The sequence below is a fragment of the Clavelina lepadiformis genome, chromosome 5, assembly GCF_947623445.1.
Source record: "Clavelina lepadiformis chromosome 5, kaClaLepa1.1, whole genome shotgun sequence".
NCBI lineage: Eukaryota > Metazoa > Chordata > Ascidiacea > Aplousobranchia > Clavelinidae > Clavelina > Clavelina lepadiformis.
In genome coordinates, this window is record NC_135244.1 from 21,968,148 (window position 1) to 21,995,238 (window position 27,091).

Consider the following 27,091-nt stretch of genomic DNA (forward strand, 5'->3'; position numbering starts at 1 on the left):
CTGTCCAATTTTCACTTTCAAATGACTTTCCAAACTGCAGTTGTCTGAAAATTATTTGGAACAAACTTTGCTTTGATAAGATCGCTCTCAAATGTGGACTTTCATGTGACTTTTCAAATTGCTGCTTTGCGAAAATGATTTACAGCAAACATCGCATTGATAAGGGCGCTCTCCAGTGTGGACTTTCATATGACAATGCAAATTGCTGCTTTGCGAAAATGATTTACAGCAAACATCGCATTGATAAGGGCGCTCTCCAGTATGGACTTTCATATGCTTCTGCAAATTGCCATTTCCAGAAAATGATTTACAGCAAACATCGCATTGATAAGGGCGCTCTCCAGTGTGGACTTTCATATGAGACTGCAAAGTGCTGGTTTGTGAAAACGATTTCAAACAAACATCGCATTGATAAGGGCGTTCTTCAGTGTGGACTTTCATATGAGACTGCAAATTGCTGCTTTGCGAAAATGATTTACAGCAAACATCGCATTGATAAGGGCGCTCTCCAGTGTGGACTTTCATATGTTTCTGCAAATTGCCATTTCCAGAAAATGATTTACAGCAAACATCGCATTGATAAGGGCGCTCTCCAGTGTGGACTTTCATATGATGCTGCAAAGTGTAGTTTCGTGAAAATGATTTCAAACAAACATCGCATTGATAAGGGCGCTCTCCAGTATGGACTTTCATATGTTTCTGCAAATTGCCATTATGTGAAAATGATTTACAGCAAACATCGCATTGATAAGGGCGTTCTCCAGTATGGACTTTCATATGAGACTGCAAAGTGCTGGTTCGTGAAAATGATTTACAGCAAACATCGCATTGATAAGGGCGTTCTCCAGTGTGGACTTTCATATGACAATGCAAATTGCTGCTTTGCGAAAATGATTTACAGCAAACGTCGCATTGATAAGGGCGCTCTCCATTATGGACTTTCATATGTTTCTGCAAATTGCCATTTCCAGAAAATGATTTACAGCAAACATCGCATTGATAAGGGCGTTCTCCAGTGTGGACTTTCATATGACAATGCAAATTGCTGCTTTGCGAAAATGATTTACAGCAAACATCGCATTGATAAGGGCGCTCTCCAGTGTGGACTTTCATATGAGACTGCAAATTGCTGCTTTGCGAAAATGATTTACAGCAAACATCGCATTGATAAGGGCGCTTTCCAGTGTGGACTTTCATATGAGACTGCAAAGTGCTGGTTCGTGAAAATGATTTCAAACAAACATCGCATTGATAAGGGCGCTCTCCAGTATGTACTTTCATATGAGACTGCAAAGTGCCATTATGCGAAAATGATTTACAGCAAACATCGCATTGATAAGGGCGTTCTCCAGTATGGACTTTCATATGAGACTGCAAAGTGCTGGTTCGTGAAAATGATTTAAAGCAAACATCGCATTGATAATTGCGCTCTCCAGTATTGACTTTCATGTGATGCTGCAAAGTGTAGTTTCGTGAAAATGATTTGCAACAAATCCGACATTGATATGGCTGCTCACCAGTGTGAGTCCTTAAATGAACATCCAAGTTCGATTTTTTTTTAAAAGATTTATCACAAATTGTGCAGCAAAAATGCTTTCCTTTGTCTTTTTCCTTAGTTGCCATAAAATAGCCAATATTGGTTTTAATGGTTTTGCAATTTGTCTTTTCTTTACCAGAGAATTTCAAAACTGACAAAACTTTCTGGGGAAGTAAATGAATATGCAAAACTGTAAAAATTGTAGGTAATATCAAGTACCTGTTAAGATAAAGATAAAATTTAAGTTAAAGATTAATTTTATGATTATAACATCTTTATGATTATAACAACATTTTATGATTATAAGTTTTATAACATCAACATTAACATTATAACATTCATAACAGATCAAATTAACATGTTAACTGAAAACTTTACATAAACTCAAACGAAAAGTTTGAAAGTCGGTCAATAGTAGAAGTAGTTGTGAGTTTGGGATTGGGTACAAATATTTTCTTAACCTTATTCAAATTACGGCATTTATGCACCAAAATTTGAAAACAATCTTGAAATATTGCAGCAAAAATGGTGTAAAACCCACGATTCGCTGAAGAAGAAATTCTGTTAAAATAACATGGAAATGATTTTATAAAAGTAGATTTATGTCCAAACAGCTTGTCAAAGTGTCATTATTTCTGAGGTCATGCTTTGTTGCGAACTTTCAAAAAAAATACAAATATAATGAAAAAGAAAAATTCGAAACAATTGTGCCTTCAACTTAAACGACTTCTCACAATTAGGACACTGATGTGGTAGCTTTATGCTGTGAATTGTCATGACACTGCAACCGTGTGCAACTGTGACACTGCAAATAACCGCTTTGTGTAAATGATTTGCAGCAAACGTCGCAAGTACTCTAAACACTGTGAAATTTCGTATAACACAGTCAATTGCTATTTTCTGAAAATGTTGTGTGAATATGATTAGCAACAAATTTGACATTGATAAATGCGCTCTTTAGTGTGGACTTTCATATGACGCTGCAAACCGCTGTGTCATGACAATGATCTGTAGCTAACATCGCATTGAAAAGGGCGCTATCCAGTGTGGACTTTCACATGATGCTGCAAACTGCTGTTTTGTTAAAATAATTTGCAACAAATCCGGCATTTATATGGCTGCTTAACAGTGTGAGTCCTTCAATGGGGATTTTAGAAGACTTATCACAAACTGTGCTGCAAAAATGTTTTCCTTTGTCTTTTCCCTCAAATATCCAATATTACTTTTAATTATTTTACAATTTTTGTTTTCTTTATCAGAAAACTTCAAATCTTATATGTTGCAATATAGTTGTATTTTTGTACAATCTTTTCCAAAACTGTGATACAAAACTTTTACAAAACTGTGATAAAACAACACGAAATTGGTTACCGGCAGCAAACAAACAATTTTTTTTATTTAGCAATATCTAAGTCATTACTCATAATGATTACTTTCGTAGAACATCCGAATAAGTTTGAAAGGTATGGTAGATATTAGATATGGTTTATACATTAGATATTAGGTTTCATAACATTTCTTTTGGTGCCTTTCACATTAACACCTGTTTTGTAAAAAATATGTATCAATCACTTGCATTGAATCATGCAACTCTTACACGAATGAAGGGCTACACTTTTCCCTTAGGCGGAACCGGTAGGCAATTAGCCTAGGCAAGCTTATTCATCGGGACCGGGTAAAACCTGGACACGACGCAATCCGCGGATCGTCCATGGATGATTTTTGTGTAAGCAACCATGGACAATTTCATCATTTCCATTATTTTAGGATTACAATTTTAGGCTAAGCTTAAATAGTACATATGATGAAAATGTCCATGGACGGTTTTGGGATAGGCTTAAATAGTGGATATTATGAAAGCGTCCATAAACGATTTGTTCATAAGCTGAACTGACAGGAGAGAAGTGACTATCATCGTCCATCCAATAAAAACTTTTTTAAAGCAGTAATTTCGAGATCAACCATGAACAATTTTAGGCTAAGCTTAAATAGCGTATACGAAAACTCGTCCATAGATTATTTCGGGATAGACTTGAATTAGTGGATATGATAAAAGTGTCCATGGACAGTTATGGAATAGGCTTAAATAAAGAAAATGATGAAATTGTTTATGGACGGTTTTGGGATAGGCTAAAACAGTGAATATGATGAAACTTTTGGATATTGTAAGTGTAGGCTATTTTAGATAATTGTTATGTGCTGATGGCAAAATCTTTCGTGACACTTGGGATAAATGGATGTTTCCGCATAGAAAACATGAAAAGCAACAAGACAGTTTGAATTGTGGCCCAATTGCTTTAAAGGTATTTTTAGAAAGGATGTATCCAAATTTGTGAAGATTAAGTATATAATCACTATTTGGCATCACAATGTATAATTGTGTATATTCCTAAAATTAATTTGGATTTAATGAATTGTGAAAAATAGCTTTTCTATCTTTAAGTGGCATATTGCAGGAAGCTCGAAGAATTCTTAACAAGAGTTCTGTCGAGGAACAGATCGACTTCGATACTGATAGCGAGTCCTGCAAAAAGCATCACATGGACTTTGGTAATTTACTGCTCTATTCCACCGGTGAGAGGTTGTTGGGTTTTTAATTAGAACTGCAGTATTTGTAGCATGTTATGACCTTACTGTAGTTTAAAGTTGTGGAAGTATACCACATAAATTTTCAGAAGAGCACTAATCCATACTGGTATGTGCAAAGTTAGTGTAAAAGAGATTTATAGAAAAACGACCAACATTTTTAACCTGACTTTAAACAGATTGATGAACTATTTTGTTCATTGTTGTATTTGTAACTGGCACATTGTGGATCTTGAAATTTGTTGACTAAATATTTTTAAAAACTTAATACTTCTGTTATTTTGTTTGCTTCTGTTTTTACAACAAAGGATTTTCATGTAAAAATGCAGATAGATTTATTTCATTTTGCAGACTATGATGTATTGCTGAGCTTTTGCAACATATGCCACAATCAACACCCATCTGAAGTTGACCAGCAAAAGACTATGGGTAAATCTTGCTCATCATATAATACATTAACTTGGGCAGATTTAACCATAATTGCATGCAGTTTAGTAGGTATTATTGGAAGTTTGTTTTCAGTTTTACTGTGGTCTTTGCCAAATTCTGAACTTTTCACTTTTAGCTTGATACTTCAACATGACCATGATAATCTATATTGTTGGACTGAAAAGTCTTCACACGAGTTAAACCTGGCACTGATTCCTTATATTCGATCCCCTGGTTACCAAGCTAACCTTTGTGCAATTTTGATTGTCACATATTTTTATTTGTTTTTATATCGTATTGCCCAAATCTAATTTTTTTGCTATTCCCAATAAACAGACCTAGCTTGCGACTGAGTATCGAACACAAGCCATGCACTAAAGTTAGTCTGCGTCTCTGTTTGCTCATTATTTTTTTCAGCTGATACACTGAGTAAACAGGTCCAGCAAAACAAAACAAGAAAATTTGAAATCACTTTCTAGGTGTTTTATTTTTGCAAGTCATGGTCCCAAAACATCTATAAAAGAACTGAGTTAATAACTTCTGTTTTTTGCCAAGTCATTTAACTTTATAGAACACCTATACCAGGGGTGTTCAAATGATTTCTGCCATGATCCACCACAACCAAACCTGACAACATGATGATCCACTAAATACGAATAGTAAATTTACGGTCGACTTCGCTTAATTCGGACACTTTGGTTCCGCTCACTTTTGTCCGAATTAAGCGGAAAGTCAGTTGTTCATTTCATGGTCATGCATAAAGGCAAAAAACGCATTTAAAATACTGTAGTGTTGCGTAATAAATGAATTGCAGCTGCGCTATACTGCAGTAACTGGCACTGATCGCACAAAACGTCTTCGTTTACTTTAGTGAGCAATTTCACTTTTTGTGCTAAACTTTTCTGTACAATTTTGTCCTACAAGATGGACGCAATTGTACCGAAGTAAAAGCGATTATGAAGTTGGCACGGCCTTATATGAGTTCATTGTCGATTGTTACTGCATGGATCGTCATTGTTTCACCATAATCACTCATAATGCAATTGCATCTTGTCTTAAAACGAACGAAGTACTGTTTATTGTGTCATACTCATAACCTAATGATGGAATTGCGAACCTCTGTCCGAATTAAGCGGAGAATTGTCCGAATTAACAGGAGTTTTTTACGTTCAATTTTTACTTTTGTTCCGTCCCGAGCATTTTGGCCGAATAAAGCGGTTGTCCGGGTTATCCGGTGTCCGAATTAAGCGGATTCGACTGTATTGGACATGCTTTAATTTTTATGGTGCTTTATTCATGAAAATGTACCCTACAACATAATAATAACTTTGTAAAAGTCAAAAGTGAAGTGTGCTGCAGAATGGTAGCCTCAAACTTTTTTTTCTGTTCAATACTCAATGCTTTCTTGCCTTTGTGTTTCTAATTGAACAAATATCTGCATATCGACCAACAAACAATATCTGCGTATTGACAGCCACGTGTTAACCCTATCCTAACCGGGCTCGGGACTTTACTATTTTAAGTAGGTTGTGGCCGACCCTGCATATACATTTTCAATCGTTAATTACTTGAAAATTATACGTCGTAAACTGATCGGATTTTGACAGGTTTGTAGCAAAAACATCTGGCTTCCTGTATATATCATAATTTTAAAACTAAAGAAAGAACATTTAGTGTAAATTAAGTATTTCTACAAGTGATACATTTCTAGAAGCTTTTCTTGTTTCGCCGCGGCCCCCCGCTGTGCAAAAAACCAGCTGACCGCGCGAAGAGAAGACAAGAGAATAGTTAGTCGAGTTAGTTGTGCGTAAATGAATAAACGAAAACGATACGCTTCAATGCTGAGAGGGAGCAAAGTTATGCTATTATAAATTCAAAAAATTAATTTCTACACTGACAATTAGTATCCAAATGAACATATACTGTAAAAAGCTGTTTTTTCAAAGCTACGTTTGAAGATCCACACAAAAAGTTGAAAAGATCCGGATCCGGATCGCGATCCGCCATTTGAACAACCCCGACCTATACCATGCTTAAGCATACGTGGGCAGTACTGCGGTACTATAGTACCGAATTACTTTTTTCAAGAAATTTCAGTCAGTCCCAGTACTCGTTACTTGTCGCGTGAATAGTTAAAATTTTAACAAGTATGTGTTCAAAAACACATTTTAATCCTTAACACCAATAGTAGTAACGGTTGATCTTTTTTAATCTAGAAATGTCAAACAAAAATGTAAACGAGTAATCTTTACCGCAGCAAATATTGCATTTGCTACAGCATCTTTTACACAAAAAGTAACGAGCTATTTTAAAATAGTTACCAATGGTACTTTCAAAGTACCAACTTCCCACCTCTGTGCTTAAGAGATCAATTTACAAGATTTGATGTATAAGTGTCTAGTATAAGTATATAATGTTCTTTTTTTCAGATTGAATGCAGTCTTTGTTGTCGATGGGTTAATCAGAATTGTTTACCATTGATAGAGCATTTTTCACAGGAATGCTTTTGCAGCACCTGCAAAAAAGAATAAAAGAACTAATACAAATTTTTGTGTTTGACGTGAAAGTGAAGATAATAAACTTTAAGCAATATATGAAGAAATGAAATTGAGATTAAGTGTTACGCTGCTCACAGTTATACAATGTGTAGAGTTAAAAGTTTTTGGAATTGCACTTTATTCAGACCCAGAAAGGAAAGCTTGCTGTTCTTCGGTGAAAAATCCTCTGCGCAACAAGATGAAAGAATAGCCATCATATGCCCAATTACTTTAACTTCACCCCCGCGTTCACATTCAAATATTGAGTTGACACAACGCCTTTCAAATACAGTACATTAAAATTGAGTTTTTGTAGGATGGACAATGATAATTAATTAATCATTTCTCTCCTGTCACCTCAGCTTATCACAAAAATTGTTCATGGACGCTCTTATCATATTCACTGTTTAAGCCTGTGATAAATATATCAATTAATGTAATATAAAATTGTGTACGACATAGAATTCTCATCTATTGAATCAGTGAAGCATAAGAAAGCATTAAGAAAAGCAGACAACGACCTTGAGACTCATTCACTTCGAGGACATTAAGCAATTCAACAGACAAAATTGTAATTGAAGTGGTTGTCCTTACAGGATAAGGAACGATAAACCAGGGCTTCTGAAACTTTTTTGCTCACGACCCCTTTCAAACTTCTTAAGTTTTCCGCGACCCTTCACGTTTAAATTGATTAGCAGCGCGAAATATACATTAGTCATTAGTGACATTTATTGAGATGCAAAGACTGAATTCAAGCAACCAGTACTCAAAGCCTACTTACTACTTTACACATATGTAGGCTACTGGAAACAAAAAAAGCACACACATTTATTCTGTGTGATTGGTGCGACTGCTTTTTGCTACAAAGCAAGTCCGGCCGTGGCTCAATATCTGTTAATGCTGGTCTCAAGGCGGTTTCAATGTTGATTAGGCTGGAACGATATTTTGTTTTGATTGTATTTTGTACTTCGTGTAAAATTGGTATACGCTCTGCCAACTCTGAAGTTCGTTACGCGACCCCTTGCGGGGTCGCGACCCCCAGTTTGGGAAGACCTGCGATAAACAATCATTTCATTACAAGCCTATCCCAAAACCATCCATGGACAATTTCATCATTTCCATTATTTAAGCCTATTCCATAACTGTCCATGGACACTTTTATCATATCCACCATTTAACCCTTTGCGGTCCTCTTATTTTACTGTTTCAGGCACCACAGGTATGATTTTTTATTAATGCATTTTTGGGTAGTTTTATATGTGTAGATAACGTTTTTGAACTTTTTTTTGTCGAAATTTGTTAAAATTTTTTTAGCGTTTTTATAACAGCTACTTTACGCATTTTTTTGCTTCATGGTTTTTTTAGATAAAAGGTTTCACAACTTTCAAACAATTCTGACATATATTCAAACACAAATTGTACACAAGTCAAAGTATCACACCGTTGAATTTTTCCGGTGAATTCCTGTGTGACACCTGGCCTACGTTCAGTCTTTGTAGGTCACCTGGATGTAATATTTTTTGAAAAATTTTCCCTTTAACTGTTTGTAAAAGTATTACAAAACTGCAGTGAAAACCAATCAATCAAATCAAAATTGTCGTCTGTAAGGTAGTAATAAAATATAATAACAAGCAAAATTCCATATTGTTGTGTGCAAGAAATACTACTGGCTTATAGGAAGTTATAGCCACTCAAAAAAAGAAATTTGCTACCAGCACACCTAAAAAACCCTACAAGCACCAGAACTAAAGTAGTTTAACATTTACTGTATCTGATTCTGAACACAATAGTATTAATCGGAAATATTGGTAAATTAGATCTCAATCACATGGCTAACAATATATACGCATTACAACAGGTTCACTGACAACTAACTCATAATTAGTACTGCATGCAGATGCAACACTCACTTAAACAAGTTAGGCTAACAGCTGCAATACACTAAATTAGCTGGGATAAACTGATACGATAACACAAAGACTGGGCGTTAACAAACAGGTCATCGGCTCTAATTGAACACGAGGCTAGACAAAGAAGCACGACGCTATAGTCGTCATTGGTTCATATAAATCATTATCACAAATCATAGAATTTGAATATACAATACTGCTAATTTGGACGTTACAGAAGTGTCGCATTCGCCTTGTGTGTCGAAGGTTAAAAAAATGAGTGATCACGTCTGCATCTGTCGTTCCGCGGCTGTAGCAAACTTTGTTCACAGTACTAAGGTGTAGTTGGTTGCGATCTCCAGTGGACTTTGTTTCTTGATGCGTAAAATATATACAATAGTTTGCTCATGCTCTTGAAGATGTGTAACACGTTGGTTATGCAATCAAAACTTTGTGGCGATCGTGATAACAAATTATAACAAGTTCTATAATTGGCATTTGTTAAGCAATTTTTGTGTTTCCAGTCAAACTCTAAACAAAATTCGAATGTATTGTTCCTAGTAATCCGTATTCAATCGTGTTACAAATCGACATGTGACGTAGTTAAGTGTGTCAAGTGGTTATCTGTACCCGATGTAAATCGATTTGAATTCCTTGTGATAAAAGCTTAGAATTTAACATGGATAAGTAGATACGTGTCATTGTATGGCTAGTTTGGCATTCGCTCGTTGGTTAAAATACGGGAGTATAAAAGCTAATGTTTGGTCTAAATCGCTCTCTTGACCTTTGTCGTTTAGCTAATTCTTCTGTTCTGCTGAATTGAAGTATTGCGTTTTGATTCATTTGTGGACAATTTATCAAGACAAGAGCGAAGAAGCACTCAGTTTTGGCTTCCGTTAAGATGTGTGAAGCCTACAATGCTTATTTTGGAATGCCTGTTGGAGACCAAGACAGACCTTGGGCACCACATCTGTCTTGCGATTACTGCAAAAAGACTTTGGAAGGTAAGGTTTCATCGGTCATATTATTTAGGCTAATCTTAATTATATTGAAGTTGATCTATTTGTATGTATGTGTATACAGCAAATAACCAATTGGTTATTTGTTTTAGGTTGGTATCGAGGGGAGAAAAGGGCGATGAAGTTTGCTCTTCCAAGGGTATGGCGGGAGCCAACAAACCACACAGATGACCGCTATTTTTGTATGGTTAATCCATCCCGACGCAGAGCTGAAAAAACGCTCCTTCTATAGCTTACCCAAATATTCCTTCCTCAATAGCTCCGGTGCCACATTCAGATGAACTGCCAGTGCCTAATCCCTCCTCCAAGAAATGAGCAACTCGCAGATGATGAGTTCGCCACTGAGGAAGAAGATGTAGATGTTACCATTGATGAATTTATTCGATCTCCTCAGTTGGAAGAGGGAAAACCATATTACCCTAATCAAAAAGATCTGAATGATTTGATCAGAGATCTTGGTCTGACCAAATCTAATGCAGAGTTGTTGACATCTCGACTTAAGCAATGGAACTTGCTGGATGATACTGTCCAAGTTACTGAACAACGCAAACGTCAACGTAACGTTACGCAACGTCACTTGATGCGGGAAAGTGATGTAGAGTACAAAAGAAAATCCCGCAAAACATCCCATTTTTAACTGATTTTATACTTGAACTGTTTAGCCTGAAATATTTATTTAGTTTTGCATTTAACATTTAATGATGGTGTTGATTCGGATACAGTTAATACATTTATGTGCAAATTTCCATGTACCAAATGCCTGTGCTGTGTGATTTGATTTTAATAACAAAAATTCTAATTCGTTGCCTGTTATTATGCAAACTCAGAATTAAACCTTTGCCAGACAGAAAAATAGCCAAAAGTTGGCTGTAATTTGCTTTGCGAAAAAGCAATCGATAGCTTACGACTAACGCGTCAGAATATTTAGTAAATACATTGATAGAATATAACTTCTTAGTCGATGCCAAGCGATTAAAAATGGACTTACAGCGATCAAAGACAGTTTGGTAAATATCCATTTCCTATAGGGTAAATCAGTATAACCATGCACAATAATGCACATACCAGCAAATTCAAAAAATTACTCTCCTAAACACAAAATCAATGTTTGAAATGAACTATATTGATTTTTGGAAGTTTCTAGATGAGGAAATATCAATTAGAACCCGGGAACAAAAATCGTGTTACACGGTGTTGTGATAAATATATCAATTAATGTAATATAAAATTGTGTACGACATAGAATTCTCATCTATCGAATCAATGAAGCATAACACTGCGTGACGTAATCAACTGCTTCTCCTGTGCGTGCACTTTGATTTATTCAGTCTTTTCAGTCGTACGTTCAACGCCGCTGCGACGCCGCAACATGTCTTTATGCTGTTGCTGTCACAATGTTCTATCTTGATGTATTCGTTCAAAGAAGCTTCAAATATAATCAGATTATACAGTTGTCATTCCTGTGTCATTATTACTGAAGTCTATCAAAGTTCACTGTTAAGATATACACCAGCAAAGAGACTTTGTAGTGTAGTGGGCAAACCTTACAGGTTAAGGTACCACATACCACTTTTCATTACAGTGTTATCAGAGCCTGTGACATGCTGAGCAGAGAAATCGAATTCGAGTAACCCTACCTCCAAGTGAATTTGCCATAACTTTTAGGGTGTACAGGCTATAAAGTAAATGTTCAGCAACGGATGACTTTGAGTAAAATGGCAGACATTGCTTGTAAGAAGCAAAGTGCTGATGTTGAACACTTTTGACTCGTATATCCTAGCCTAGGCTAGGTCTAGCACAAAAATAACAAATGTAACGACTGCGCTAACTATCCGGTTTTGCTGGCTGGCATTTCACAACATCAAGAACAGAGCAGAGATATCTTATATATATAAAGATTAGATAAGCAGCAACTTCACAAAAACTGAAACAGGCATGAAGGAGGAATTCGAAGTAGGACTGGGGTTTTGTATAATACAAGGGATGGCGTTAAGCATTAACCTGTGTTAGCTAGACTTCATCCCAGTCTGACCTCTCGTTATCACACAATCTCACCTATGATTAGTTTTAACGCATTTACCTCCCTTGTATTATACCTTCGTCAATTAAACCTAATGATTTTGTAAACTAAAAATGGTTTAGCGAGCTTATATATTAATAGGATCCAACAGTGTGGTAGACAGAGGTGCGAAATACACAATACAATACGTCATACAAATAGACAACATAAACAATACGAAAAGAGGTGCAAGATAAAAGCTTTAAGTGTCCGGAAAATGCACTAACTGGTCGATTTAAGCAAATAGGAGAATTGTGTTCAGGTTTTCAAGCGAATTTTTGAAGGAATTAAACGCCATATTTTATGTGACATTCAAGTTTGCTACAGTTGTGCATTCTTCTATATATTCAGGCGGAAATGTCACCAACTTCGCCAAGCATAGGGATACGTTTGCTTTTCAATTTTATTCCACGCTTTCTCTTTATCGTCCAGTAGATATAGCTGTAGTACAAAGAGGACAAATTACTTCATTAATTTCCTTGAAAGACTATAAACCAAATTCATATTTGGTAGAGGAACTACGGCCAACCAACATCAAACACAAATCCGATGTGTCAAACACAAACACAAACACTGAGCGCGATGTAACATTCAGTAAGCTTTGTCCGAAGGTGTAAGCCTTCGTCTCTGATAAATATTAAATAAAAATGCGAACTTTATTATTTAGTAATTTATATTGTAATGAAACAATTGTTTGTCGTTCCTCATCCTGTAAGGGCGACCACTTCAATTACAATTTTGTCTGTTGAATTGTTGTCCTCGATGATAAATGAGTCTCAAGGTCGTTGTCCGCTTTTCTTAATCTTAGAATTAATTGTACACCTCGACAACTATATAAACTGATTATATTGAAGCTTCATTGAACGAATAAATCAAGATAGAACATTGTGACAGCAACAGCATACACTCCATACAGACATGTTGCGGCGTTGAACATACGACTGATAAGTGATGACTGATGACTCGTAATGTACGCACAGGAGAAGCAATCGATTACGTCATGCAGTGTTATGCTTCGCTGATTCGATAGACGAGAATTCTATGTTTTAAACAATTTTATATTACATTAATTGATATATTTATCACAATATAGACAGAATTTAAGCAACTAACAGCATAATCACGCCGTTTGAGGAATAACAACTCATATCATGGAAGCAGAAGTAGGCCAAAAACAAGTTATCAACCATCAATATAGTCCTCGCTCATACTCCAGCAATGGCCGCCAGTGTACGCGGTCTTAATGACAGATGTGTTTGTTGTGTAATACTTCACCTAAGTAATTCACAAACGAACAAAATTTGGTGCTTTGATAAGTTCGAAATTGCTGAGTTAGTTGCACATTGAGAGAGAAAGAATGTTACCAGCTATTTATGAAGTTTTGATGACCAAGTTTCAACAGCAAGATCAGCCAACTACGAACGCTATTCAACGAGGAAGCTTTCAGGAAATTCTATCTCCAATATTAGCAACCAGACTAATTTGGAAACAACAGAACTAATGGCATTGATACCTGGTTGATATGATGAAGTTTTGATTGCATAACCAACGTGTTATACATCTCCAAGAGCATGAGCAAACTATTGTATATATTTTACGTATCAAGAAACAAAGTCCACTGGAGATCGCAACCAACTACATCTTACTACTGTGAACAAAGTTTGCTACAGCCGCGGAACGACAGATGCAGACGTGATCACTCATTTTTTTAACCTTCGACACGCAAGGCGAATGCGATACTTCTGTAAACTTGTATGTCTTATGTTTTGTTTTCAAGTGAAATGGTGTATCTATATTTGTTATATTTACCGAGCTCTGTCATTGTACTGTATCAAATTGTTGCTTTAATAACTGTGATAAATATTATTACCACAGAAATAACTTTGTTGAGTTAAGCTTTCAATTTCATTTCACGCAAGTTTTACTCTGAAAAAGGTGGCTATGTGACGGTTACGTCACGAGTCATGAGTTGTTTTTCGAAATGCTTGAATTTTATTTTGAGATCTTGCAATTCAATTGTTGACCGGACTTGAATTCCCCTTAATGATGTTCAGATAAATTAGCCTACCTCGATTGAACTGGTGTGTCACATATATATACCGATGTAATGTTTTCAATTTTTCCTTTTACCGTTCTCACATGTTACTAAGCGCAATGTAACATTCAGTAAGCTTTGCCCGAAGGTGAAAACCTTTGTGTCTTATAATAAATAAAATGGAAAATTTTAATTTAGTAATATATATAGACAGAAATTAAACAAACAGCATTATCAAACTGTTCAAGAAATGACAACAATACCATCGAGTCAGAAGAACATCAATATATCGATTTTCAACCGTTCTCATTCTCGCTTTAATTTGTAATATTATAAATTTATAAGCATCGGGTTGGTGTTTGTTGTTGAGTTTGAAATGTCTTTAGAAGTTTAGTTTAGATGTATGTGCAGTTTGAACGATGTTTCATGGTAGCGAGCTGAAAGCACCCGCAAGTACCAGGGTTATCCTTTGCATGAACTGAAGCACCGGCAAGCAAAGGGCACTGCATGCTTTTTATATGCTTTTGCATTTTTGACGATCCTAATATAAAGTAAAGGTTGTTTTTTAGTTACGTAAGTTGTTATATTGCACACTAGGCTTACAATTGCTAGCAGACTGACGTATTTTTCAACGCACTTCACTACAAACAAGAAACAGAGATACTTGCGTTAAATAATATTTTTCAGCGATCGAAATGTGTCAGCACACAATTCCAACTAAGGAAAGATTCAAAGAGCTCCTTCATAATAGTGCAGTGATCAACACTTTAGCAATTCTCAACGTTTATTTGCCATGTTTAAGTCACAAATGTTTCTAAGTGTTGTCAATTCTTTCATAATTGTAAATTGATTAAAACTCGTCGCGGCCATGAATGTACTCAAAATGCGATCATAGATCTAATTATTCTAATAGCTTCTAGTAATATAGCTGCATCGATTGTTTGACGTCAGCTACAAAACCGGTGTCGTGCCGCATTTTTTCAGGACATTGTGAGATAGATATATCGCATGTCTCTGTGTTTTCCGCTAAAAAACCTTGCAGATTACCGTCGGTTTGAGAGAAAACTTGCAAGGTGAAAAACTTAACTTGCAAACAAGAAAACAAAACATGCAGGGAAGGTAAATCTTAAATCAGAAAATTTACACTTGATTAATATACTTGCGTATATAGTTTCCTTGTCCTTATATCCGTATATGCTTTCCTTGTCCGGCATTACTTTTACCATTTCGCTAAGCGAAGTAATGCATAGATTTTGTACAGAACTTACTGTAACGAATATTTCAAATTGCGATTACAGTAAAAGAAAATATATATCATAAAACTTGGACAGATATGAAAGCAGCTCTTGGACTAAAGCAACACTACGCGGACAATCTCTCTGCTATTTCGCCAACATTGTGACGGTGGCGGTGATGAAAAGATTCATTGCCTTAAACAAGGAACAAATATCTTGGGCGAATCGCTGGTTAGGGTTGTTCTAAAATACTTTAACATGGTTTTCGAAGAGAGTCTTACAATGAGTTTCAGAGGTGCTATTTAATTCTGCGTGACAAGTCCTTCGTATTTTTAAGTCTATTACATACGAAGCTGTATCTGATGCGGCCTCCAGTCAAACAGGGTAAAATTAAGATTTCTATGATTCTGTTGACGAAAACATTTAAATACCAGGCTAGACCAATCAGAGAATTGTATGGTTGTTCTTGTTTTCAATTCTGGGAATTACCCTACCAGTTGGAGTGCATGAATGTCCAAAGTTCCAAACGTCCTAGTTCGCGTGCAAACTTAGGCTAAAAATTGCCATGAAAGTAGCTAAAATTGGGTTTTTGAGTCAAAAAATCTGGTGTAGATTTTGCGCCACTATTACAATCTATCACTATTAGTCAATCATCTTTTACTACAGGAATATTAAGAAAGTCTGACCAACGCGCTCACTAGATCCGTCGAAATGAGTTTTCCGACAGCAAGTTTTCATTGATGCGATATGTACTTGAACCATGTTTGAAGACCATCCAGCTATGTGACGTCACATTATCAGCTCCCGGCGTAGCTTTTTGAAAATGGTTTTGCCAATAAATTGTTAACGAAAAAATATTAAGAAATTTGACTTATATTTTATAAGTAAGAAATTATCAGTGTTGTAGTTCGAAAATAAATTTCATTAGCATTCACATATCTATGAAGTGTCTGCAACTTGATTTTCATGAAAATACTTTGACAAAGGACAAAATTTTATCTGCAAATGATTAGCTTTATACATTAATGTATTTCCCTGCAGCTATATTGGTTTGAGCAAGTTCTTGGTAATTTGTACCTTCATAACCTCATTTTATATCAATAATTTAATTACTTCTCGAACTACTTGTTATTTCTGTAGTTCAAAAGGTTTTTTCAGGGATAACAGAACTTCTACTTAAGTAAATTATGTGATTACTTTGACCACCACTGGTCATTGTTTTAAAAACATTCTCAACATATTGTAGTGTTGGACTAATACCACATGAATGACATCCCGCAATTATATATGACATTGTTTATATTTGTAACCTATTTGCTGGGGAAAGAAAATGATCGTGCAAAACTGTAAAATGAATTGAATACAAATAAATTGCAAAACTATTACAAGTATTTAGAAAAAACGCATTCAACAAATGTGATGGCATTTCTATGTGCAGCAAAGAAGCAGTACTGATGAGAAAGCATTTTCAATACTAACATTACAATAACTCTGTATGTAAAGAAACACCAAAAATAAAAAGGTTCACTAAACAAAGTTTTTATGATGGTATCATCTACATTTAAAACAGGAATTAAGGCGTAAACTGAAAACATCAAACAAATTCCAAGGTAAAGTTTGACAGTCATTCAGCTTTGGAAGTAGTTGTAAGTAGTTTGGGATGGGTGCAAATTATTTTTGGTCTATTTCAATTGACTGCAGTAATATACCGACAACTTTGCTCTCTTTGGAGAATAATTTATCTAATTCATAAAATAGTGTGGTCACTTTTACTCTTATTTTTCTTTGGGGCAAAGCAAAGTCCTTGTGATAGCAGATCACTCATTGCTCGGGTTGACACTCCAAAGTTGAATGTGGTGCGATTTATACTTATGACCTAATTGCTAAGAAAATGAATGTGAATAGCAGGAAAATGCATATGTTGTGAATACAGAATCATAAAGAAACTGGAAAATTTAATACATCAATTCAAAGACATTGAAATATGCAAAAATCAAACCAAAACGAGAAAAAAGTATTAAATTGATTCATAGTTTGTAATGTGACTTTTGCAAATGTTTAAAAATGAAACAAGATCTTTATGGAGCATAACATAACAATCATTGACATAAATGGCAAATCAACAAACTAGCTTTTTGTGGTGTAAGTAGTAATCTTAATGTTACTGTAACTTTAAATGTTAACAAATACCAAAACATTACCACATCTACACTTATAGTAGATCTGATTAACACCAAAACTAAAAACTTGAATAATTACACTCTCCATCAGTGTGTACTTTCATATAACGCTGCAAGTGGCTGTTTCGTGAAAATGACTTCAAACGAACATCGCATTGATAGCGAAATTTTGCGTTGATAAGAACGCTCTCCAGTGTGGATTTTCATTAGATGCAGCAAATTGTTGTTTTACAAAATCATTTGCAGTGAACATCACATTGATAAAAGCGCTGTCCAATTTTCACTTTCAAATGACTTTCCAAACTGCAGTTGTCTGAAAATTATTTGGAACAAACTTTGCTTTGATAAGATCGCTCTCAAATGTGGACTTTCATGTGACTTTTCAAATTGCTGCTTTGCGAAAATGATTTACAGCAAACATCGCATTGATAAGGGCGCTCTCCAGTGTGGACTTTCATATGACAATGCAAATTGCTGCTTTGCGAAAATGATTTACAGCAAACATCGCATTGATAAGGGCGCTCTCCAGTATGGACTTTCATATGCTTCTGCAAATTGCCATTTCCAGAAAATGATTTACAGCAAACATCGCATTGATAAGGGCGCTCTCCAGTGTGGACTTTCATATGAGACTGCAAAGTGCTGGTTTGTGAAAACGATTTCAAACAAACATCGCATTGATAAGGGCGTTCTTCAGTGTGGACTTTCATATGAGACTGCAAATTGCTGCTTTGCGAAAATGATTTACAGCAAACATCGCATTGATAAGGGCGCTCTCCAGTGTGGACTTTCATATGTTTCTGCAAATTGCCATTTCCAGAAAATGATTTACAGCAAACATCGCATTGATAAGGGCGCTCTCCAGTGTGGACTTTCATATGAGACTGCAAAGTGCTGGTTCGTGAAAATGATTTCAAACAAACATCGCATTGATAAGGGCGCTCTCCAGTATGGACTTTCATATGTTTCTGCAAATTGCCATTATGTGAAAATGATTTACAGCAAACATCGCATTGATAAGGGCGTTCTCCAGTATGGACTTTCATATGAGACTGCAAAGTGCTGGTTCGTGAAAATGATTTACAGCAAACATCGCATTGATAAGGGCGTTCTCCAGTGTGGACTTTCATATGACAATGCAAATTGCTGCTTTGCGAAAATGATTTACAGCAAACGTCGCATTGATAAGGGCGCTCTCCATTATGGACTTTCATATGTTTCTGCAAATTGCCATTTCCAGAAAATGATTTACAGCAAACATCGCATTGATAAGGGCGTTCTCCAGTGTGGACTTTCATATGACAATGCAAATTGCTGCTTTGCGAAAATGATTTACAGCAAACATCGCATTGATAAGGGCGCTCTCCAGTGTGGACTTTCATATGAGACTGCAAATTGCTGCTTTGCGAAAATGATTTACAGCAAACATCGCATTGATAAGGGCGCTTTCCAGTGTGGACTTTCATATGAGACTGCAAAGTGCTGGTTCGTGAAAATGATTTCAAACAAACATCGCATTGATAAGGGCGCTCTCCAGTATGTACTTTCATATGAGACTGCAAAGTGCCATTATGCGAAAATGATTTACAGCAAACATCGCATTGATAAGGGCGTTCTCCAGTATGGACTTTCATATGAGACTGCAAAATGCTGGTTCGTGAAAATGATTTACAGCAAACATCGCATTGATAATTGCGCTCTCCAGTATTGACTTTCATGTGATGCTGCAAAGTGTAGTTTCGTGAAAATGATTTGCAACAAATCCGACATTGATATGGCTGCTCACCAGTGTGAGTCCTTAAATGAACATCCAAGTTCGATTTTTTTTTAAAAGATTTATCACAAATTGTGCAGCAAAAATGCTTTCCTTTGTCTTTTTCCTTAGTTGCCATAAAATAGCCAATATTGGTTTTAATGGTTTTGCAATTTGTCTTTTCTTTACCAGAGAATTTCAAAACTGACAAAACTTTCTGGGGAAGTAAATGAATATGCAAAACTGTAAAAATTGTAGGTAATATCAAGTACCTGTTAAGATAAAGATAAAATTTAAGTTAAAGATTAATTTTATGATTATAACATCTTTATGATTATAACAACATTTTATGATTATAAGTTTTATAACATCAACATTAACATTATAACATTCATAACAGATCAAATTAACATGTTAACTGAAAACTTTACATAAACTCAAACGAAAAGTTTGAAAGTCGGTCAATAGTAGAAGTAGTTGTGAGTTTGGGATTGGGTACAAATATTTTCTTAACCTTATTCAAATTACGGCATTTATGCACCAAAATTTGAAAACAATCTTGAAATATTGCAGCAAAAATGGTGTAAAACCCACGATTCGCTGAAGAAGAAATTCTGTTAAAATAACATGGAAATGATTTTATAAAAGTAGATTTATGTCCAAACAGCTTGTCAAAGTGTCATTATTTCTGAGGTCATGCTTTGTTGCGAACTTTCAAAAAAAATACAAATATAATGAAAAAGAAAAATTCGAAACAATTGTGCCTTCAACTTAAACGACTTCTCACAATTAGGACACTGATGTGGTAGCTTTATGCTGTGAATTGTCATGACACTGCAACCGTGTGCAACTGTGACACTGCAAATAACCGCTTTGTGTAAATGATTTGCAGCAAACGTCGCAAGTACTCTAAACACTGTGAAATTTCGTATAACACAGTCAATTGCTATTTTCTGAAAATGTTGTGTGAATATGATTAGCAACAAATTTGACATTGATAAATGCGCTCTTTAGTGTGGACTTTCATATGACGCTGCAAACCGCTGTGTCATGACAATGATCTGTAGCTAACATCGCATTGAAAAGGGCGCTATCCAGTGTGGACTTTCACATGATGCTGCAAACTGCTGTTTTGTTAAAATAATTTGCAACAAATCCGGCATTTATATGGCTGCTTAACAGTGTGAGTCCTTCAATGGGGATTTTAGAAGACTTATCACAAACTGTGCTGCAAAAATGTTTTCCTTTGTCTTTTCCCTCAAATATCCAATATTACTTTTAATTATTTTACAATTTTTGTTTTCTTTATCAGAAAACTTCAAATCTTATATGTTGCAATATAGTTGTATTTTTGTACAATCTTTTCCAAAACTGTGATACAAAACTTTTACAAAACTGTGATAAAACAACACGAAATTGGTTACCGGCAGCAAACAAACAATTTTTTTTATTTAGCAATATCTAAGTCATTACTCATAATGATTACTTTCGTAGAACATCCGAATAAGTTTGAAAGGTATGGTAGATATTAGATATGGTTTATACATTAGATATTAGGTTTCATAACATTTCTTTTGGTGCCTTTCACATTAACACCTGTTTTGTAAAAAATATGTATCAATCACTTGCATTGAATCATGCAACTCTTACACGAATGAAGGGCTACACTTTTCCCTTAGGCGGAACCGGTAGGCAATTAGCCTAGGCAAGCTTATTCATCGGGACCGGGTAAAACCTGGACACGACGCAATCCGCGGATCGTCCATGGATGATTTTTGTGTAAGCAACCATGGACAATTTCATCATTTCCATTATTTTAGGATTACAATTTTAGGCTAAGCTTAAATAGTACATATGATGAAAATGTCCATGGACGGTTTTGGGATAGGCTTAAATAGTGGATATTATGAAAGCGTCCATAAAAGATTTGTTCATAAGCTGAACTGACAGGAGAGAAGTGACTATCATCGTCCATCCAATAAAAACTTGTTTAAAGCAGTAATTTCGAGATCAACCATGAACAATTTTAGGCTAAGCTTAAATAGCGTATACGAAAACTCGTCCATAGATTATTTCGGGATAGACTTGAATTAGTGGATATGATAAAAGTGTCCATGGACAGTTATGGAATAGGCTTAAATAAAGAAAATGATGAAATTGTTTATGGACGGTTTCGGGATAGGCTAAAACAGTGAATATGATGAAACTTCTGGATATTGTAAGTGTAGGCTATTTTAGATAATTGTTATGTGCTAATGGCAAAATCTTTCGTGACACTTGGGATGAATGGATGTTTCCGCATAGAAAACATGAAAAGCAACAAGACAGTTTGAATTGTGGCCCAATTGCTTTAAAGGTATTTTTAGACAGGATGTATCCAAATTTGTGAAGATTAAGTATATAATCACTATTTGGCATCACAATGTATAATTGTGTATATTCCTAAAATTAATTTGGATTTAATGAATTGTGAAAAATAGCTTTTCTATCTTTAAGTGGCATATTGCAGGAAGCTCGAAGAATTCTTAACAAGAGTTCTGTCGAGGAACAGATCGACTTCGATACTGATAGCGAGTCCTGCAAAAAGCATCACATGGACTTTGGTAATTTACTGCTCTATTCCACCGGTGAGAGGTTGTTGGGTTTTTAATTAGAACTGCAGTATTTGTAGCATGTTATGACCTTACTGTAGTTTAAAGTTGTGGAAGTATACCACATAAATTTTCAGAAGAGCACTAATCCATACTGGTATGTGCAAAGTTAGTGTAAAAGAGATTTATAGAAAAACGACCAACATTTTTAACCTGACTTTAAACAGATTGATGAACTATTTTGTTCATTGTTGTATTTGTAACTGGCACATTGTGGATCTTGAAATTTGTTGACTAAATATTTTTAAAAACTTAATACTTCTGTTATTTTGTTTGCTTCTGTTTTTACAACAAAGGATTTTCATGTAAAAATGCAGATAGATTTATTTCATTTTGCAGACTATGATGTATTGCTGAGCTTTTGCAACATATGCCACAATCAACACCCATCTGAAGTTGACCAGCAAAAGACTATGGGTAAATCTTGCTCATCATATAATACATTAACTTGGGCAGATTTAACCATAATTGCATGCAGTTTAGTAGGTATTATTGGAAGTTTGTTTTCAGTTTTACTGTGGTCTTTGCCAAATTCTGAACTTTTCACTTTTAGCTTGATACTTCAACATGACCATGATAATCTATATTGTTGGACTGAAAAGTCTTCACACGAGTTAAACCTGGCACTGATTCCTTATATTCGATCCCCTGGTTACCAAGCTAACCTTTGTGCAATTTTGATTGTCACATATTTTTATTTGTTTTTATATCGTATTGCCCAAATCTAATTTTTTTGCTATTCCCAATAAACAGACCTAGCTTCGTTAATGCATTGCGACTGAGTATCGAACACAAGCCATGCACTAAAGTTAGTCTGCGTCTCTGTTTGCTCATTATTTTTTTCAGCTGATACACTGAGTAAACAGGTCCAGCAAAACAAAACAAGAAAATTTGAAATCACTTTCTAGGTGTTTTATTTTTGCAAGTCATGGTCCCAAAACATCTATAAAAGAACTGAGTTAATAACTTCTGTTTTTTGCCAAGTCGGTTTAACTTTATAGAACACCTATACCAGGGGTGTTCAAATGATTTCTGCCATGATCCACCACAACCAAACCTGACAACATGATGATCCACTAAATACGAATAGTAAATTTACGGTCGACTTCGCTTAATTCGGACACTTTGGTTCCGCTCACTTTTGTCCGAATTAAGCGGAAAGTCAGTTGTTCATTTCATGGTCATGCATAAAGGCAAAAAACGCATTTAAAATACTGTAGTGTTGCGTAATAAATGAATTGCAGCTGCGCTATACTGCAGTAACTGGCACTGATCGCACAAAACGTCTTCGTTTACTTTAGTGAGCAATTTCACTTTTTGTGCTAAACTTTTCTGTACAATTTTGTCCTACAAGATGGACGCAATTGTACCGAAGTAAAAGCGATTATGAAGTTGGCACGGCCTTATATGAGTTCATTGTCGATTGTTACTGCATGGATCGTCATTGTTTCACCATAATCACTCATAATGCAATTGCATCTTGTCTTAAAACGAACGAAGTACTGTTTATTGTGTCATACTCATAACCTAATGATGGAATTGCGAACCTCTGTCCGAATTAAGCGGAGAATTGTCCGAATTAACAGGAGTTTTTTACGTTCAATTTTTACTTTTGTTCCGTCCCGAGCATTTTGGCCGAATAAAGCGGTTGTCCGGGTTATCCGGTGTCCGAATTAAGCGGATTCGACTGTATTGGACATGCTTTAATTTTTATGGTGCTTTATTCATGAAAATGTACCCTACAACATAATAATAACTTTGTAAAAGTCAAAAGTGAAGTGTGCTGCAGAATGGTAGCCTCAAACTTTTTTTTCTGTTCAATACTCAATGCTTTCTTGCCTTTGTGTTTCTAATTGAACAAATATCTGCATATCGACCAACAAACAATATCTGCGTATTGACAGCCACGTGTTAACCCTATCCTAACCGGGCTCGGGACTTTACTATTTTAAGTAGGTTGTGGCCGACCCTGCATATACATTTTCAATCGTTAATTACTTGAAAATTATACGTCGTAAACTGATCGGATTTTGACAGGTTTGTAGCAAAAACATCTGGCTTCCTGTATATATCATAATTTTAAAACTAAAGAAAGAACATTTAGTGTAAATTAAGTATTTCTACAAGTGATACATTTCTAGAAGCTTTTCTTGTTTCGCCGCGGCCCCCCGCTGTGCAAAAAACCAGCTGACCGCGCGAAGAGAAGACAAGAGAATAGTTAGTCGAGTTAGTTGTGCGTAAATGAATAAACGAAAACGATACGCTTCAATGCTGAGAGGGAGCAAAGTTATGCTATTATAAATTCAAAAAATTAATTTCTACACTGACAATTAGTATCCAAATGAACATATACTGTAAAAAGCTGTTTTTTCAAAGCTACGTTTGAAGATCCACACAAAAAGTTGAAAAGATCCGGATCCGGATCGCGATCCGCCATTTGAACAACCCCGACCTATACCATGCTTAAGCATACGTGGGCAGTACTGCGGTACTATAGTACCGAATTACTTTTTTCAAGAAATTTCAGTCAGTCCCAGTACTCGTTACTTGTCGCGTGAATAGTTAAAATTTTAACAAGTATGTGTTCAAAAACACATTTTAATCCTTAACACCAATAGTAGTAACGGTTGATCTTTTTTAATCTAGAAATGTCAAACAAAAATGTAAACGAGTAATCTTTACCGCAGCAAATATTGCATTTGCTACAGCATCTTTTACACAAAAAGTAACGAGCTATTTTAAAATAGTTACCAATGGTACTTTCAAAGTACCAACTTCCCACCTCTGTGCTTAAGAGATCAATTTACAAGATTTGATGTATAAGTGTCTAGTATAAGTATATAATGTTCTTTTTTTCAGATTGAATGCAGTCTTTGTTGTCGATGGGTTAATCAGAATTGTTTACCATTGATAGAGCATTTTTCACAGGAATGCTTTTGCAGCACCTGCAAAAAAGAATAAAAGAACTAATACAAATTTTTGTGTTTGACGTGAAAGTGAAGATAATAAACTTTAAGCAATATATGAAGAAATGAAATTGAGATTAAGTGTTACGCTGCTCACAGTTATACAATGTGTAGAGTTAAAAGTTTTTGGAATTGCACTTTATTCAGACCCAGAATGGAAAGCTTGCTGTTCTTCGGTGAAAAATCCTCTGCGCAACAAGATGAAAGAATAGCCATCATATGCCCAATTACTTTAACTTCACCCCCGCGTTCACATTCAAATATTGAGTTGACACAACGCCTTTCAAATACAGTACATTAAAATTGAGTTTTTGTAGGATGGACAATGATAATTAATTAATCATTTCTCTCCTGTCACCTCAGCTTATCACAAAAATTGTTCATGGACGCTCTTATCATATTCACTGTTTAAGCCTGTGATAAATATATCAATTAATGTAATATAAAATTGTGTACGACATAGAATTCTCATCTATTGAATCAGTGAAGCATAAGAAAGCATTAAGAAAAGCAGACAACGACCTTGAGACTCATTCACTTCGAGGACATTAAGCAATTCAACAGACAAAATTGTAATTGAAGTGGTTGTCCTTACAGGATAAGGAACGATAAACCAGGGCTTCTGAAACTTTTTTGCTCACGACCCCTTTCAAACTTCTTAAGTTTTCCGCGACCCTTCACGTTTAAATTGATTAGCAGCGCGAAATATACATTAGTCATTAGTGACATTTATTGAGATGCAAAGACTGAATTCAAGCAACCAGTACTCAAAGCCTACTTACTACTTTACACATATGTAGGCTACTGGAAACAAAAAAAGCACACACATTTATTCTGTGTGATTGGTGCGACTGCTTTTTGCTACAAAGCAAGTCCAGCCATGGCTCAATATCTGTTAATGCTGGTCTCAAGGCGGTTTCAATGTTGATTAGGCTGGAACGATATTTTGTTTTGATTGTATTTTGTACTTCGTGTAAAATTGGTATACGCTCTGCCAACCCTGAAGTTCGTTACGCGACCCCTTGCGGGGTCGCGACCCCCAGTTTGGGAAGACCTGCGATAAACAATCATTTCATTACAAGCCTATCCCAAAACCATCGATGGACAATTTCATCATTTCCATTATTTAAGCCTATTCCATAACTGTCCATGGACACTTTTATCATATCCACCATTTAACCCTTTGCGGTCCTCTTATTTTACTGTTTCAGGCACCACAGGTATGATTTTTTATTAATGCATTTTTGGGTAGTTTTATATGTGTAGATAACGTTTTTGAACTTTTTTTTGTCGAAATTTGTTAAAATTTTTTTAGCGTTTTAATAACAGCTACTTTACGCAATTTTTTGCTTCATGGTTTTTTTAGATAAAAGGTTTCACAACTTTCAAACAATTCTGACATATATTCAAACACAAATTGTACACAAGTCAAAGTATCACACCGTTGAATTTTTCCGGTGAATTCCTGTGTGACACCTGGCCTACGTTCAGTCTTTGTAGGTCACCTGGATGTAATATTTTTTGAAAAATTTTCCTTTAACTGTTTGTAAAAGTATTACAAAACTGCAGTGAAAACCAATCAATCAAATCAAAATTGTCGTCTGTAAGGTAGTAATAAAATATAATAACAAGCAAAATTCCATATTGTTGTGTGCAAGAAATACTACTGGCTTATAGGAAGTTATAGCCACTCAAAAAAAGAAATTTGCTACCAGCACACCTAAAAAACCCTACAAGCACCAGAACTAAAGTAGTTTAACATTTACTGTATCTGATTCTGAACACAATAGTATTAATCGGAAATATTGGTAAATTAGATCTCAATCACATGGCTAACAATATATACGCATTACAACAGGTTCACTGACAACTAACTCATAATTAGTACTGCATGCAGATGCAACACTCACTTAAACAAGTTAGGCTAACAGCTGCAATACACTAAATTAGCTGGGATAAACTGATACGATAACACAAAGACTGGGCGTTAACAAACAGGTCATCGGCTCTAATTGAACACGAGGCTAGACAAAGAAGCACGACGCTATAGTCGTCATTGGTTCATATAAATCATTATCACAAATCATAGAATTTGAATATACAATACTGCTAATTTGGACGTTACAGAAGTTTCGCATTCGCCTTGCGTGTCGAAGGTTAAAAAAATGAGTGATCACGTCTGCATCTGTCGTTCCGCGGCTGTAGCAAACTTTGT

The 27,091-nt window shown here is 35.5% G+C and overlaps 1 protein-coding gene and 2 long non-coding RNA genes across 3 annotated transcripts in view; 1 reads left to right on the forward strand and 2 right to left on the reverse strand.

The window, feature by feature from the left end:
• Positions 1-4,872, forward strand: part of LOC143461049 (uncharacterized) — a 38,771-nt gene extending 33,899 nt beyond the window's left edge. Inside the window, exons 2-4 of the long non-coding RNA XR_013117987.1 lie at positions 3,713-3,840; positions 3,994-4,111; positions 4,475-4,872. This is a non-coding gene — a long non-coding RNA (uncharacterized LOC143461049). The remainder of the gene's footprint in view (positions 1-3,712; positions 3,841-3,993; positions 4,112-4,474) is intronic.
• An 11,606-nt stretch (positions 4,873-16,478) lies between these two features.
• Positions 16,479-21,492, reverse strand: LOC143460128 (uncharacterized). The gene has a single exon (XM_076957528.1). The coding sequence runs from the start codon at positions 19,396-19,398 to the stop codon at positions 17,863-17,865; it is 1,536 nt and encodes a 511-aa protein (XP_076813643.1). The 5' UTR covers positions 19,399-21,492; the 3' UTR covers positions 16,479-17,862.
• A 989-nt stretch (positions 21,493-22,481) lies between these two features.
• On the reverse strand, positions 22,482-26,310 carry LOC143460129 (uncharacterized). The gene is made up of 3 exons (XR_013117829.1): positions 25,235-26,310; positions 25,026-25,156; positions 22,482-24,855 (listed from the first exon to the last, which is right to left on the reverse strand). It is a non-coding gene; the product is annotated as an uncharacterized LOC143460129 (long non-coding RNA).
• Positions 26,311-27,091: the final 781 nt, after the last annotated feature.